Source organism: Cynocephalus volans, chromosome 11 (genome assembly GCF_027409185.1).
Source record: "Cynocephalus volans isolate mCynVol1 chromosome 11, mCynVol1.pri, whole genome shotgun sequence".
NCBI lineage: Eukaryota > Metazoa > Chordata > Mammalia > Dermoptera > Cynocephalidae > Cynocephalus > Cynocephalus volans.
Genome location: NC_084470.1, coordinates 94,369,606 through 94,385,465, shown reverse-complemented (window position 1 = coordinate 94,385,465; position 15,860 = coordinate 94,369,606). Strand labels below are relative to the sequence as shown.

Genomic DNA, 15,860 nt, shown 5'->3' with positions numbered 1-15,860 from the left:
TTTTCAAAAATCTATCTATCCCTCCATCCTGTCTGTCCATCTTTCCAACCATCTTTATAAGCAGTTTTATTTTTAAATTAGGAAAGTTCTTTTTGGTCCCCTCCCATATAAAGATGACTGGTAAGGGGATCTTAACCCTTGACTTGGTGTTGTCAGCACCACGCTCTCCCAGTTGAGCAAACCGGCCATCCTCATATAGGGATCTGAACCCATGACCTTGGTGTTATCAGCACCACACTCTCCCAAGTGAGCCACGGGCCGGCCCTTAAATTAGGAAAGTTCTGTCTATGCACTGCCCCCAAATGTGGCTTGACCATTGAAAATAAAAAGTTGCAGGGGAAAGGGGCCTTTGATGACTGCCTTCTAAGCATATATCATCAGCTGCATTTCTCACAATTGTTTTATAAAGAAGACATTGTTATTCAAGTTATATAATGAGCAAACAGAAGCTTAGATTAAGGAAAGTGTCTGAGGCAGCACAGGTAGTAAGAGGTAGAACCGGCTGGCAACCTTAGAGCGCTCTCTCTCCAGGGCCCAATGCCGCCTCTTATTGCATTGCTGTAGCCTTACTGACTGGAAAATTTTACTTAAATTTCACCCACATAATGAGATAGTTAGGGAAGAGCTGCCGAGCATTTACACTGAGTGGCTATACTTACAGAGCATGAAAAGGGGAATAAGGGGGAAGCCAATGAAGAAAAACGAAACAGGCACATCACTTATTTAAACAACGTGACCTGTAGCCTGCACAGTTATCCTAAAAACTAGCAAACTAATCTCAAACTAATCTTGAGCATTCATGTGGTAACCCTGGGTTAGGATAACTGTACCTGAAATCCAGGCATGGAAGAAACAAAAGAAACCACTTATTCTAGAAGGATGGGCAATCCTTAACTTTTATTTTGGATTGATGTTCCCCTTCTAATGAAAACTATAGACTCTTGACCCAGAAAAATGCACCAATCTACACACGCATTTTGAGAAGAATTTCAGGGAGTGTTGGGGCTGCCTGAAGATTATCCTATGATTCTAGATTAAGAACACCCTGTTTTAGAGCATTTAAAGATTTTACAGATTGAACTGACTTTCTTTGGGTATTTAAAAAGGCTCAAAAACATACAGACCTCAAGGAACATGACTTCTTGGAAGGCTTCTCAAATACCTTGAAATTTTTGTTTGAACATCATGAACAATTCTGAAAAGCATCCAGGAAGCACCCTCACTTGGCAAATGCAGAAAATGAGTTTCAGGGACTTAAAGGAATGACCCTAGTGCTGGAAGGGACACCAGAGATCTATGCTCACTCACCCAGGCCGTTGGCTGTAAGTGCCACTTACATAATGACAACTCCCCAATGTATACCTCAAGGATCTCCTGTGCTCTAGAATTATCTATCTACCTTCTCAATAGATCCACTGGACTTGTTTAGTATATCCAAACATCTAAGAGTTAGCCTTGATTCCTCTCTTACCCATAGACTACATATCCATTCTGTCAGTGGGATGGTCAGGCCCTGTGATGGAATTTGGATGTGTTGTCCCCTCCAAAACTCATGTGGAAATCTGATCCCCAATATGGCAGTGCTGGAAGCTGTTTGAGTCATGGGGGCAGATCCCTCATGAATGGATTAATGCTCTCCCTGGGGGAGGGAGGAGTAATGAATGAGCTCTCGGTCGATTAGTTCCTGCAAGAGCTCGTTGCTTAAAAAGACCCTGGCATCTTCTCCACTACAGTCCTCCGCTCTACCAACTGAGCTATCGAAGGCCCCGCTAGACCCTGGCATCTTCTCTCTCTCTTGCTTCCTCTCGCCATGTGATCTGCTTTTACCTGCCAGCTTCCTGCCACTTTCCGTCATGAGTAGAAGCAGCATGAAGCCCATGCCAGATGCAGCTGTCCCAGAATCATAAGCCAGATAAACCTCTCTTCTTTATAAATTACCCAGTCTCAGGTAATTCTGTTACAGCAACGCTAAATGGACTAAAACACCCAGCTTCCTTAATGAGTCTCTCTGCTTCCATTTTTACCCACTTTGGTCATTAGAAAGACAGCAGATAGAGGATCCCATTAAATTAAGTCATTAAATTCAAGTCACTCCTCCGCTCAAAATCTCCCCAAGACTTCTGATCCAAAAACACGCAATGTCTTTGCTAGGCCCTCCATGATCCGGCCCCGACCTGACTCTCACCCCATCACTCTCCCCCGGGATCTCTAAGTTCTTGACACATCTGTCTTTATGCTGTTCCTGAAACTCTCCAAGTCTGTCCCACCTCAGGGCCCTTGTGCCTGCTGTTCGCTTTGCCTAACGTGTTCTTCCCCAGATCCTCATGTGAGCTGCTCCCTCACTGTGGTCACGTGACCTATTCAGAGTCCCTACCTGACCACCCCAACCTCCCTCACTCTCCATCCTTTTACTCCATGTATTTTTCTTATAGTACTTACCAGTCCCTTATATTACATTACAGATGCTCCTCGACTTACGGAAGGCTTACATCCTGATAAACCCATCATTAAGTTGAAAATACTGTACAAAAACGCGTTTAATACACCTAACCTACTGAACACCATAGCTTAGCCCGGCCTACCATAAACGTGTTCAGATGCTCGTATGAATCATCTAACACAAAGCATATTTTATAATGAAGTGCTGACTATCTCATGTAATTTATTGATTACTGCACTGAAGGTGAAGAAGAGAATGGCTGTGTGGGTACTCACAGCACAATGTCCACTGAACACGTGTCACTTTTGCACCATCGGAAGTCGGGGGCCGTCTGTGCATATTTGTTTGCTTGCTTGTCTCTCCTTCCCCCTCCCCAAGATGTAGGCTCCACGAAGGCAGCTTTGGCTTTGTCTTGTTCACCTCTGTATTCCTGACACCTAAAACAGTACCTGGCCCACAGCAGACCCTCAGTAATTATCTGTTGAATGAAGAAGTCACCTGGTCCAGATCAGGGGACGTGGCACTGTGTAGAAGTTTCTAAGAGCCTGGGCTCTAGTATCTAAAGCCCAACTCTGCAAGATACTGGCCCTGGAAACTATTATGGCAAACGACCTATTCTCTCAAAACTGCAGTCTCCATATCAGAAAAATGATGATGATAAGAGTATCACATAGGATTGATGTGAGCATTAAATGAGAGTGAATGTAAAACACTTGGTACATAGTAAACACTCAATAAATGAGTTGTCATTATTATTACAATTATATGATTATTCACACTTGGCAGATGAGGGAAGTCAGGCCCACATGACAAAGGACTGCCCTCAATCACACAACTCATGGCTGAGAGGTGCAGGTGGGTGCTGTTGGACTCTCTTCTAAGATTTACAAACAAGAGGGAAAGTCCAAATTGGGGCTGCAAGCTTCTACTCCTAGGCTTTTCCCCTATATTCCTTCTCTCTTTCTGGACTTACTTTCTACCCCAATCCAAATATACAATATTCTCCTCTAAGCCAGACGGGGACACCTTCTTAGAAAAGATCAACAATAGCACATATAAGCAATTTGATTTTCTAGGGTGAATCTGATACAAAAACCTGTTTCTAGGATCTGCTGCAATCCCTGTTCTCATGGCAACCACGCGAAGAATTACTTACATAAATCTGTTCCGTACTTGAGTCCCACTTTGGGCACCCAGCCCTTGCTTCGGAAGTAATGGTAGGCCATGTAGGTGGTCCTGAATGTGGGCTGAATGACAGTGAAAGAGTTCCAGAGTTTAACTATTGTTAAAGGCTCCTACAGTTGGGGGGGAAAAAAAGGCATTAATATATATGCATTCACTCATCATTCGGCTAGTGAATCAACATCTATACTAAGTGTGGAGCTGAAGTGGCAACAGGATCCCAACAGTGGGATTTAGCCAGAAGATCTGCACCTGCACTGTCCAATGGGCAGCCACCAGCCTCATGTGGCTTGTCCGAATTGAGAAACTCTCTAAGAGTAAAATACACACTGAATTCCAACTTAGTATGTAAAAAAAAAAAAAGAATGTAAACTATCTTAATAGGTTCGATATGTTGGGTTAAATAAACTACATGATATATTATTAAAATTAATTTCACTTGCCTTTTTTTTAAAAAACCTTTTTAATGTGGCTCCCAGAAAACCTAAAATTATACATGTGGCTCCCGTCTGAAGCTCCCATCACATTTCTATTGCATAGCACTGTTCTAGAGGACTCAGAAAAGGCAGCATTTGAGAAGTAGCCCAGAGCAAGGGGCTGTGGGGTACTGGAGGAGGAGGTGGTGAGGGGGGCTGGGGAAGACATTCCAGGCAGAGGAGCTGGAGCACATGGGGCATTCAGGTGTAACAAGCTACCAAAGCTGGGGGGCAGCATGTCCCAACATTTCACACACCCTCAACAAGGAGCCACTGTATGTCAGGCCACATTCTGAAAAGACAAAAATAACTTTGTAAGTAAAAGTTTCAAAGAAAAAGAAAAGATGCTCCACTTAGTCTTTGAAAGTAGAGAATTTGTTATGTGACAGCACATAACAAATTAATAATCCAACTGCCTAAAAAAGAATTTTGTTTCTAATGTGGGAGCTAAAGAGAATGAGAATGGCTTGGTTCACAAAATATTCTGAGGTATCAATATAAAAAAATACAGCCACAACAGAATAACTAGGTAACTCTGGAATATTTTTTGCTTCATTTCAGTGTTTAGTAAAATGATCAATTCAGTTGGTTTAGGGCTCAACCACTCAGTGAGGTTTGCTCAGTTTGGCTCAGTCTGAGATTTTAACATCATAAAGGAACTAGATTTAGTTTTTGTTAATCCTTTTCTTTTTTTCTTCTGGCTGTCCCTAACGTGAAAATTCCATGCGCGCGACCTTCTTCAAATCCCACTGCAGTAAACACTCAACCCTCCTCTGACAAGCAACATCTCGTAGAGAAGGCTGCATTTCTAACAGGGACAGCCCAACATTTTTCAGATGTTGAGGATTCTATAGAGCAGCTAGAATGTTCTGAAAAATTTCAGCTAAGGCCTGTGAGTGGAGGCAGGGTGGGACTGAGAATGGCCACCATCTGGCAAAATGAGTCACCTGTTTGGCAGACACCAGCTTCCAAACAAGATTGATGCAATTAGAACTTGGTGAATAATAAAATTATGTACTCCCAAGAGCCAAACAAAATACACTTTCTCTGTTCTATTCACGATTCTGCTTACTTTCTCTAATTTTATTCGAATTATTTTGAATAGGTATTATACTAACATGGTTCGACATTCAAGAAGTACAAAAGGTGTCCTGTGGAAAGTGTCACCCCCCCATGTCCCAAGCAACAGCGCCACCTCCAGTGTGACTACCTCGTGTGGCTACCTTTGTGTGACTACCTTCCTTCTAAAGGCAGCAGGCTACAGCATAAAATCACAGGCTTTGGAGTTACCTGGACAAAGTTTCAAACACTAATTCTAACTAGACTAGCCATGTGTCCTGGGGTGAGTTACTTACTCTTTTCTGAGCCTCAGTTACCTTATCTGTAAAATCCTTACCAGCTGGAGGTAAGGGTTAGAAATATTGCATGTAAAGTGCCTAACGCACAGCCTTCACCATAGCAGGTGCTAAATATTGGTGGCTTTTATTTTTGCTGTTAGTTTTTAGTACCATTCTGACACAGATTTCCTGATCATTATGTAAGATATTGCACTTCTCCTAACCTCTTAGAATGCAGTTCAATCTGAAAGGGTCAAAGCTGGCTTTTGCCTGAACAGTCCCAACTCAGGACCCAAATCCAAAACTTAGAGAAAAAAAATTCAATTTCTATTTTATTCAGAAGTAGATACGTTTGTGTTAAAGTAATATGGAAATCAGTACAACCTGCTTTTAACATCAGGGAAATTTTAAGTGGATGGTGTCTAAACAAAACATCTTACCTTCTCATAATAAATACTCAGACATCCTAGAGCATAGACCAGGAAGAAGGCCTAAAAACAGACCAAGCAGAAAGTGTTCATTAGAAATAGTTCCACATTTTTGAAAAACTATTTTACAGATTGATTTCTCTTCACCTCAAACACAAATTAATGTTCTTAAATCATCATCAAAATGGTCATTGTTTCCCCTGACAGATGTACAGTATTTTGAAGTCACATATTTGACATAAATGGTTCATTCAAATTTCAAAAATTAGAAAAAAATACACGAAAATATGAATGTTACAAACTGGTTTAAATCAGTAAAAAATAAAACATTTGTATACATTTTTCCATTTTTTCCCCTAAAAAACTACATAACTGAAGAACAATGTTAATAGCTATAACAACATTAGAAACCTTTACACATTGGATTTTCACCTGTACAATTAAATAACCATATTAAACTGAGAAAAATATACATAGACAAAAATCGTGAAAAGCGTGAGGCAGTGCAGGTTTTGCCTCCGGAACAGAATATGAGTTTTTCAGTCATCCTCGTTCTAAAGTGATTTTCTATTATGTAAACTCGATGTCTCCATTAGCTGCGTTATACAAAAGCACATTTTACAAAAAGCACATTATGAGAGAGCTTGCAAGAATGGCAAAGAAAGTTGGCCCCAGTTGCATAAAATCATACTAAAATAGAAATTAAAATAGCTTTCTGCTAAAAAATATGCAGCCAAACACGAATAGCACCCAAATAGCCATGTGGTGCTGGCTTTACCTGTCTGGGGTGATTAGGATCTACAATACAGGTGAACACGCTCCCATGAGACTGGTGAGTAGCAGGGAACAACTAAGTTGCTGGCAGTAAAATTGGGTTACTTTTTAAACAGAAGGATAAAAGATTAGATTTGTAACCAAACTGCAAATATTTTGCCTCTTCTCCCCCTGCTGCTGCCACGAGGCACAGACCAGGAGGGGTCCGCTTGTGTAGTACGGCAACAGGAACCAAGTGCTCTCCCCCTGCGCGAGCCCTCCTGTGTCTGGGCAGCAGGGAGGCACTGACAGAACAGACTCACGCAGCTTGTTCTGTCACTGAGCACCCCCAACCTCAGCACATACACACACAGGAACAGAAGACAAGAGGACTTCAGAGAGCACAAGTGGCTAACACCTTAGGAATCCCTCAGGAATTGTCCAAATCCACCCAAAGTCGTTCTCTGCCTGGATATCTGAAGACATTTCTCTCTAGAGCTGCAGTTCTCAAGGGGTGGTCTGGGGATCCTGGGGTTCCCAAGGCCCTTTCAGGAGGTCTCAAGGTCAAAATGATTTCATAATAATATGAAATATGGTGTTCTCTGCCTGGTTTGTGCTCATGCTCCTCAGCAGATGCAAGATGTGTGATGGCTCCACAGATTAAAGCTGGAAGCAGATGTGAGATTCCTGCTGACTCCTAGGAAGCCACACTTTAAAGTGATGGGCAAAAATGAAAAGCAATGCTATTCTTCTCAATGAATTTTGTTTTAGAAAATATAGTTATTTTGGGGGCCAGCCCATGGCTCACTTGGGAGAGTGTGGTGCTGATAACACCAAGGCCACGGGTTTGGATCCCTATATAGGGATGGCTGGTTAGCTCACTGGGTGAGCGTGGTGCTGACATACCAAGTCAAGGGTTAAGATCCCCTTACCAGTCATCTTTTAAAAAAAAAAAAAAAAAGTTCCTCAATAAGTTGTAAGTGGCTTGATGAAGCACTACTTAGTTTTACCCAAATCCAAATCTAAAGCTTCTCTGGAGATGAAGGAGGTCACCTGCCACGCCACTTCTCCCTGTAGCCATCCTGATCCCAGCCTGTGGCTTCTTCCCTGCCTTCTGTGACGGCCTCCTTGTTCTCAGCCCTCTAGAGTCTGTTCTCCACAGTGGCCAGTCATCTTCTTAGCACGTGATGATCATGTCACTCTCCTGGCTGAAACCTCCAAACTGCACTTAGAATAAGTTGAAACTGGGCCGAGCCCGTGGCGCACTCGGTAGCGTGCTGCGCTGGGAGCGCGGCGACCCTCCCGCCGCGGGTTCGGATCCTATATAGGACTGACCGGTGCACTCACTGGCTGAGTGCCGGTCACGAAAAAACGACAAAAAAAAAAAAAAAAAGAACAAGTTGAAACTGCACATAAAGTCCAAATTGCTTGCCATGGGGCCAGCCCGTGGCTCACTCAGGAGAGTGTGGTGCTGATAACACCAAGGCCGCGGGTTCGGATCCTATATAGGGATGGCTGGTTAGCTCACTGGTTGAGCGTGGTGCTGACAACATCTAGTCAAGGGTTAAGATCCCCTTACCGGTCATCTTTTTAAAACAAAACAAAACAAAAAAGACAAATTGCTTGCCATGGGCTCCATGTCCCCGCTTGGTCTGACCACCACTCTTTCTAGCCGTCTTGGCTCAGTTCTGTCCCCTGAACACACTAAGCTCATTCCTGCCTTTGCCTTTTTGTAAGTGCTCTTTCCACTACCTGGCATGTTCTGCCCCAGACTCAAAGGTCACTTCTCAAAGAGTTCTTCCTGGATCGCCCCATCTAAGTAACTCCCATCCTGACGTCTTCTTCTTCAGAGTTATTTTTGCCTGAAAATATCTTTCTTACTTACATATGTTTCTCCAACTAGAAAGTAAACTCAGGAAGATCAGAAACTCTGCATGCTGTTCCCCTTGGCCTAGCACGTAGTTGGTGCTCAATGCCTGCAGTAAAAGAACCAAACACACGGTCCCCAGACCCTGTCCATGACTTAGGCCCAAACAGACACAGCCACCATACAGTAGGTCTCTGCACCTGCCGCAGCTCACTTCTTCTCAGTGCAGACACTTAAATCCTACTTCTCTCAGCTACTGCTGCCAGCCCCGCCAGGCACCCTACAATATTATTTTGACCTTTTCTCTTCCCATCGTCCACTACTAATTAATACAGAATATGCTGCTTTTCAGATGGACTAGATGGTGGCCAAGAGGTGCAGTGGAAAAGACAAAGCTGTTTCCTCAAACGGCCGAGTCCCTTTCATTTTGTCACAATCTGCCCTTCTTGGTACAGAATAGTGTAACATGCACAACGGAGTGTGAGATCTGACAGACCTGACTCACATCTGCATTAGCCGCTAGGGCCTTGCAAGTATCATTTAAATGTTCCATGCCTCGAGTATAAAACAGGGATGATAATACCTTCTTAACTAAAGATTTAATGAGACTAAATCTCGTAAACATTTGGTAAGCCATGCAAAAGCGCCTAAATTCTCAATTAATTTTAGTTTCCTTCCCTTTCTAATAACTATTTAGACAGAATAGCCTTGAAGAATTCAATCTAATCCTTGCCAATCCAGATTCCTTCTTGGTATCTGTTAGAAAATAGGTTGTTCAGAAATTGATGAATGCCTTTTCACTTTTCATCATCAGCAAACATACATTTCCTAAGAGCAAATGAAACCAAAGCCTCTTTTTTTTTTTTTTTTTTTTGACTGAAATGGTGACGGCATTCATGAATCTATGCAAATTGCTGTTAGGTACTCACTACAGATGGAGAGGATCTTAGTTTAATTGAGTTGGTTTTATTTAGAATGAAATCACTGGTAGACTGGGAGGTCTGCAGAGGTTGGTGATCATGTCTCTTGAGATCTCATTAGTAAATTTCTACTTTTTTAGTACTAATAAGAGGAGGGATGAGTTTAGTGATGGTGGTCTTTAACATCATATTGCTATATCTAGTTAGGGCCCACAAGCATCATAAAGGAAAAACAGACCTCAATGATCTCTAAGAAGCAATAAAGCAAATTAGCGCACAGGCATGAGTTAATTATCCCTGAAATGAATACCCACACAGAGTGGACATTAAATCATCACCATGTCCAGGTAACAAAGGGTAAAGGCTTAAATGTCATTGGCTAAAGGCAGGGTCAAGGAAGATGTCAGATATGGGAGATGTAGGATAGGGAAGTGCCAGATGTGGGAGATGTCATCTGACATGCCTGGATTACAGCTCTCGGTACCCAATCAGGGAAAAAGCACATTTCACTTATGTGACCCAGTCACTATTTAGGTACAAGATCTATTTTATGATCATTATCAATAATTTAGAGACTGAGTACATATGTGCTACCAGGGAGGGAATAAAGGTGGGAACTGACTGAGCCCCTGTTACATGTGCCAGGACCTGTGCTGGACGTTATATTAGACACATTATTGTTTGTGTCAAAGTAATTGTGATGTCTAATACTGGACTGTGAACTTGAGCAGAACTGTTATACCCATTTAAGCACAAAGGAAGCATGATTTCCAAAAAGTGTTTTTTGGCGAACATTAGCCCTTCCTCAGCATAATTACATCTTTCTCCAAACTACCATGAACCATTCAAATTCCACTGAAGCGCATTTTAAAGTTACAGAAAATATGTTTATTTGAAAACATCTCCCATTCTGTTTTAAAACAGTAGACAGAATCACAGACTGAACTAAAGCTATGTCTTTGTTCTACCCAGGAAAGTCAGCAACCTTATAAGGGATGGGGACACGATGAGGGACATACATTAAGTGCCTCCCAGGAAAGGAGGTACCTTACACCTATCATATCTTATTTGATCTTCACTATAATCCTCTGGAATGCTCTCAGGCACCGACCTGCTTCCAAGAATGCACAGTAGCCTCATGCCCTATCTCCTATCACTCTTGCCTTTCTTCAGGGAATGTTCAGGAGGAGGCTGCAGACAGCACCAGCCATTCTTGTAAATAAAAAGCACCAACTGGTCAACTGGAACAGTGAGGCTGAACCCTCAGTTTCTGCTACTTCCCAGAGCCGAGAGGCTGGCAGGCTCCTAACGGCTCAGGTCTCCAGCCCACACTCCATACTGATGCCACCTCGAGTCACTGCCACTCCCCTATGAAACCCTCTGCAGTGCTTTGCTGCCACCAGGACCAGGCCAGATCCCTACTCATACGCACTCAGTTCTCCACGATCTGGCCTCATCGTGCTGCCACTTCCATGGCAGAGCCACCTGAAAGAGCCCACGCCACCCCCCATGCCCATTTGGCAACCCCCTATTTACGCTCCTCAGGTATCACGACTCCATAAAGTCTTTCCAGCTCAGCTCAAGACCCTTATGGTCTCCACCAGCTTCTGTGCAAATTCCCTATCTTGCACATTCATTCATTTAACCAACAATTAGTTAGCACCTAACAGGTGTCAGGCACTGGGTCTGAGGACACAGGAGGAGTGAAATTGACATGATCCATACACCACACTGTACTTACCACATGGAACTGTAATTATTTCAGGGCTATCTTTAGGACTGGAGCTGTATTTTATTTATTTCTGTATTGTTAGTACTTAGCCCAGTGGCTGACACATACTAAGTACTCAGCAATTGTAAAAGAGAGAGTCCAACTAGCTACTAAATAGCTTTTACAAGTAACTTAATAAAGATAATGACACAAATGGCAGTCAATACATCCTATGAAACAAAGTGTTAACTAGCCCCCACTTTACAGAGAAGGGACCTGAGGCTCAGAGAGGACAAATACCTAGAGAATGTGCATCCATGGCGCTGTTCCGTACTCATACAGTAGCCACTGGCCACATGTGGTTGTTCAGTGTTTGAAAGGTGGCTGGTACAACTGAGAAACAGACTTCTGAATTTTATTTAATTTTAATTAGTTTAAATTAAGCAGTCACATATGGCTAGTGGCTACTGTATTTCATGGTAGACTAAGCAGTCTCATTTGCAAAATGAACAGATGAGATAAATAATTCCAAACATCCCTCCCTGTTCTGAAAGTCTGTGTTGTTTTTCCTTTCTTTCCTTTTTCCTCTCCAGCACTATGTCATAATGAAAATCTGTGTTTTGGCCGCTCTGCAAGGAAGGAAGCACAGACCAGGTGACACAGGAAACGAGGAGTCACAACTACTTTTCTGGTGACACAGCTATGAAATCACCAACGTGGATATATTCAACAAGCACTTTCTAAGAGCTACATATATGCCAGGAACTGTGTTAGATACTGCAGGAGCTATCAAAGAAAGCTGCCACAGAGCTTCTGGAGGAGTACCCAAGAAGGGGTGCTATCTTCAAAGCCAGAAAGGACATTTCTTTTTTTTTTTTTTTTAAGATGACCGGTAAGGGGATCTTAACCCTTGACTTGGTGTGGTCAGCACCACGCTCACCCAGTGAGCGAACCGGCCATCCGTATATGGGATCCGAACCCGGGGCCTTGGTGTTATTAGCACCGCACTCTCCCGAGTGAGCCACGGGCCGGCCCCAGAAAGGACATTTCTGAGTGCAGTAAAAACATAAGCAAAAGGCGAACAACTAAACATAGTGTCACCACAAGTTAGAGAAACTCCAAATCAAAGGTACAGTATGATGTGGTTTACGGAAGGCCACTATTAGCCAACTTTTAAGAATGCAGCTATTGCATTAAGTAAAAGGAACACATATTCTTAGTAATTCTGCAGAAGAAAATGTGTGTGTATATATACATATTTTTAATTTTATAAAGCTTATTGGGAACCAAATAGGATCAGCCTGCAAAACATCCAGAGTCAGAGAAATGCTCTTGAAACTCCATGAATATATTAAAACACTGTGAGAGGAACACTTTAAATGGATGAATTGTATGGTATGTGAATTATATCTCAATAAAGCTGTATTTTTTAAAAAGCTGGCAAGAATTAGTAACATAATATTCAGCTAATGTGAAATCTTAATTTGAAAAGAGTGCTCAGACAAACCCCTTGAATTCTCTGTGGAACAACATAGGGAAATCCACCCAAAACGCACATCTTAGAACTGACGGAGTAGAGGTTGAGGAGTGAAATTTAGGAGGCCTACTTTGAAAGCTGCCTGTGGTGATTTCAATACTGAATTACAATACTGTTGCTGAATAATTACTGAATTACAGGACTGCACTGTGAGCTAAGCTCATCTATATGGTTTTGTCCAGCCCCAAAGACCAATACCCAAAATGGTAACATGATGAAAACACACCTCTTCTAGGGTGAGTTGCAAATACTCAGAGATCCTGTATGGATTTCTTCTGCATATCAATCTCTTTCTTTGCACCGACTGAAGAGAAAGAAAACATATACAGATCAAATGGCAGCACTACATGTCATAGAGAAAAGATTGCATTTTAAGAGAACTTTTTTTTTTTTATAAATTCCTGAGATTCATATGCTGTTGGCCTAATAGTATAAACAAAAACAAAAACAAAAAGTTTTTATTACTTATGTGGAAAAAGAAGTTTAATTTTTCTATTAACATTTTATTTCCTTTCTTTACCCATGAATTTTCCCTGCAGTTGTGAATTTTTCCTGCATTTTGTTGAATTTTGTGTTGCTTTTTTTTCGCCCAACTATGCCTCACAGCATGTGCCTATGTTCTTAATAAGACTTCATATACCTCGTTCTAAAGCTACCCAATATTTCTTCAGTTGGGTGTTGCTAGTTTTAAGTGATCACACATAACTAGCGTAACCATCTCTGACAGCATGTGCCTTTACTGAAGTGGCTCATAGTCTGCTTCCCAACACCTCTCTCTTGGCTGACTTCCACGCATGAGCCCCTTTTCCGGGCTGTACTATAGATCATACGTAATTACCACTGCATTTCTTTTTCTCCCAAATAAGGGAGAGAATATCATGGGTCCTGCTTTAAAGTATATGTTTTTTAAAAGTTAAAGTTATTCACAAACTGTGAGGTTTTTGCTGGAACAGCCCTCATTGCTGCCATGTCACCCAGCACCTGCCAGTTCCCTGGGACGCCTCGCCCATGCTGGGAGCTCACACCAGGCCTGAGACCAGCATGAGTAAAGGCCATCCTGGTTAGCCAACATCTCCTACAGGCAGCAGCAGATGGCTCTGGAGGAAGCGGTTGGTTTTCTACTCACTTGCTCGCTCGGGGCATCCTCCCTCTTGTTCCCATCACACACTGCTTCCTCTTCCTCCACGAGCACGTACTCATGGTCGGGCCCTCTCTCTCCGGCACACATGAGACCTGCTCCCTGGTTGCCCTCCTCAGGCTGAGCGCCACCCCCAGGCATGAGAGTGTCATGTCTGGAGCAGTGGACTTGGGGCAGACGTGCAGCATCCTCTACCATGTGTTCGTCAAAGCTGTTTGTAGTTAGTGGGTGGTGCCCAGTGGCCCCCTGCAGACAGAGTGATCGCGCATTGCGATCCTCATTGCCTGACTTTCCTGAGTCTCCATTCATCACAGGAAGTTTCTCTCTCCCCACTGTGTCTTCCATGTTGGAAACCACTTCAGAGTTAAGCTCATGATGCAAGTGAGCCTCTTCATTCCTTTTTATACAAGGATGCTCAAGTGGCTTTGTGTAATCCTTGAGGATTCTGTGCACTGTGCTCTCGTCCTGCCCCTGTCTACGCAGAAGCTCTGTGGCCCATTCTACACTACGCTGATACCTGCAAGATAGAAATATGGTTAGGAACAACACCCAAATTCCAAAACTGAAATGACAACAAAGCAAATAAAAAAGACCAGAAGGTGGTATGCCAAAATGTTTACAGTAGTTTTACTGAATGGTGAATTATAAGGTAAAGACTTTCTTCTTTATACTTTTCTGCATTTTCTAAGTGTTTTGCAACAAGCATATCTTACATTTGCTTCTTTGATTTTAATAATAGAGCTTCATTTTACTTGCTTGATTTGAAAAAAAAAATCTCTCATTCCACAAAATATGAAAATTTATGTAATCTAAAACTGGTGGACCAAGTGTTTTAGGCAGACAGAGAAAATGGCCATCCTTTATCAGGAATCATTTTATTTTTTTGGCAGCTGGCTGGTAAAGGTAGCTGTAGCCGAATTCATGACCTTGGTGTTATCTACACTGTGCTCTCCCAAGTGAGCTAACCAGCCAGCCCCAGGAATCATTTTTTATTATTTTCAATTTTGGATATCATGTTTTCAGATATTCCATTTATAATATAAAAACCTTTGTTTAGTATTGGAAAGCAAAATGAGAATTTCAATAAATATTTTTTGTGTATCTAATAACTTCTTTACTGGCTATGGAAAGAAAAATATTCTAATAGAAATGACCTTTTTTCTCATGGTAATTTTCACAGATATTTTAATGAGAAAAAACATACTAAGTTTCTAAAACTCGATGGCAATACCTGTAACACTTCCAAGTTACAAAAATATATAGGTAAGACAACAACAGGGCTCTGCCCTTGTGAAGAAGTGTCCACTGCTGGGATGGTTTGTGTGACATAAGAAAGACCACATGTTGGAAATCTGAAGATCAGGAGGTTACAGACATTGTAAACCTCAAGTACGTTTTGTCTCTACCTACAGCAATTAATCTGAAAAGCATCTGAGACAACATGTGGCTTATGAGAAGGCAGACGTAATTTTACTTTTCACCTTATTTTACCTGTGTACGGATGACTGAATATGTCATGGTTTACAAACAGCTACATTTCACACAATTAAACAAGGAAATTGGCTTCTGCTGTCCTTTAAAAAAAAGAGGTTCTTGGCTGCCTAACCTTAATTCATAACAATCCCCAAGCTGTCCACACCTTATCTATCCTATATGAGGATGAGCTTCCATCCCTGCATAATGGGGAATTGTACCTTGGATTTAAAGATTAAAACCTGGTGAGGCCATGCTAACACCTAAGAGGCAGTGTGATGCAGGACTTTGGTACTGCATGTTTTGTGCTCAGCCCTGACTCGATCACTTGTAACTGTGTGACAATGCAAATTACTTACTTTCTCTGTGCTCAGTTTCCCTGCCCATAAAATGGGGTAATAGTAATACCACCTCAAAGAGCTCTTGTTATGTATTACTTTTATAAATAGGAAAAACAAAGCTGCCCCCAAAACAGCACGGTGTCTCCTCACCTGTGACATGGACACTCATGCATACACTTCAAAGAATTTTCATTTGCAGGATCTAAAAAGGGTCTTCTTCACATATACAAAAGCACTGGGTCTATAGGCTTCATCGG

The 15,860-nt window shown here is 42.1% G+C and overlaps 1 protein-coding gene across 3 annotated transcripts in view; it reads right to left on the bottom strand.

Annotated features, from left to right (window-relative positions):
- The window catches only part of TSEN2 (tRNA splicing endonuclease subunit 2), a 43,613-nt gene that overhangs the window by 13,843 nt on the left and 13,910 nt on the right, over nucleotides 1-15,860 (bottom strand). For 2 of the 3 annotated variants that reach the window (XM_063114444.1, XM_063114446.1), the window contains 4 exons: nucleotides 13,778-14,306; nucleotides 12,878-12,955; nucleotides 5,876-5,926; nucleotides 3,597-3,735 (listed from right to left, as the gene is read on the bottom strand). In XM_063114444.1, the coding sequence (XP_062970514.1) occupies nucleotides 3,597-3,735; nucleotides 5,876-5,926; nucleotides 12,878-12,955; nucleotides 13,778-14,306 (797 nt within the window). The remainder of the gene's footprint in view (nucleotides 1-3,596; nucleotides 3,736-5,875; nucleotides 5,927-12,877; nucleotides 12,956-13,777; nucleotides 14,307-15,860) is intronic. The other variant, XM_063114445.1, reaches the window with a different exon arrangement.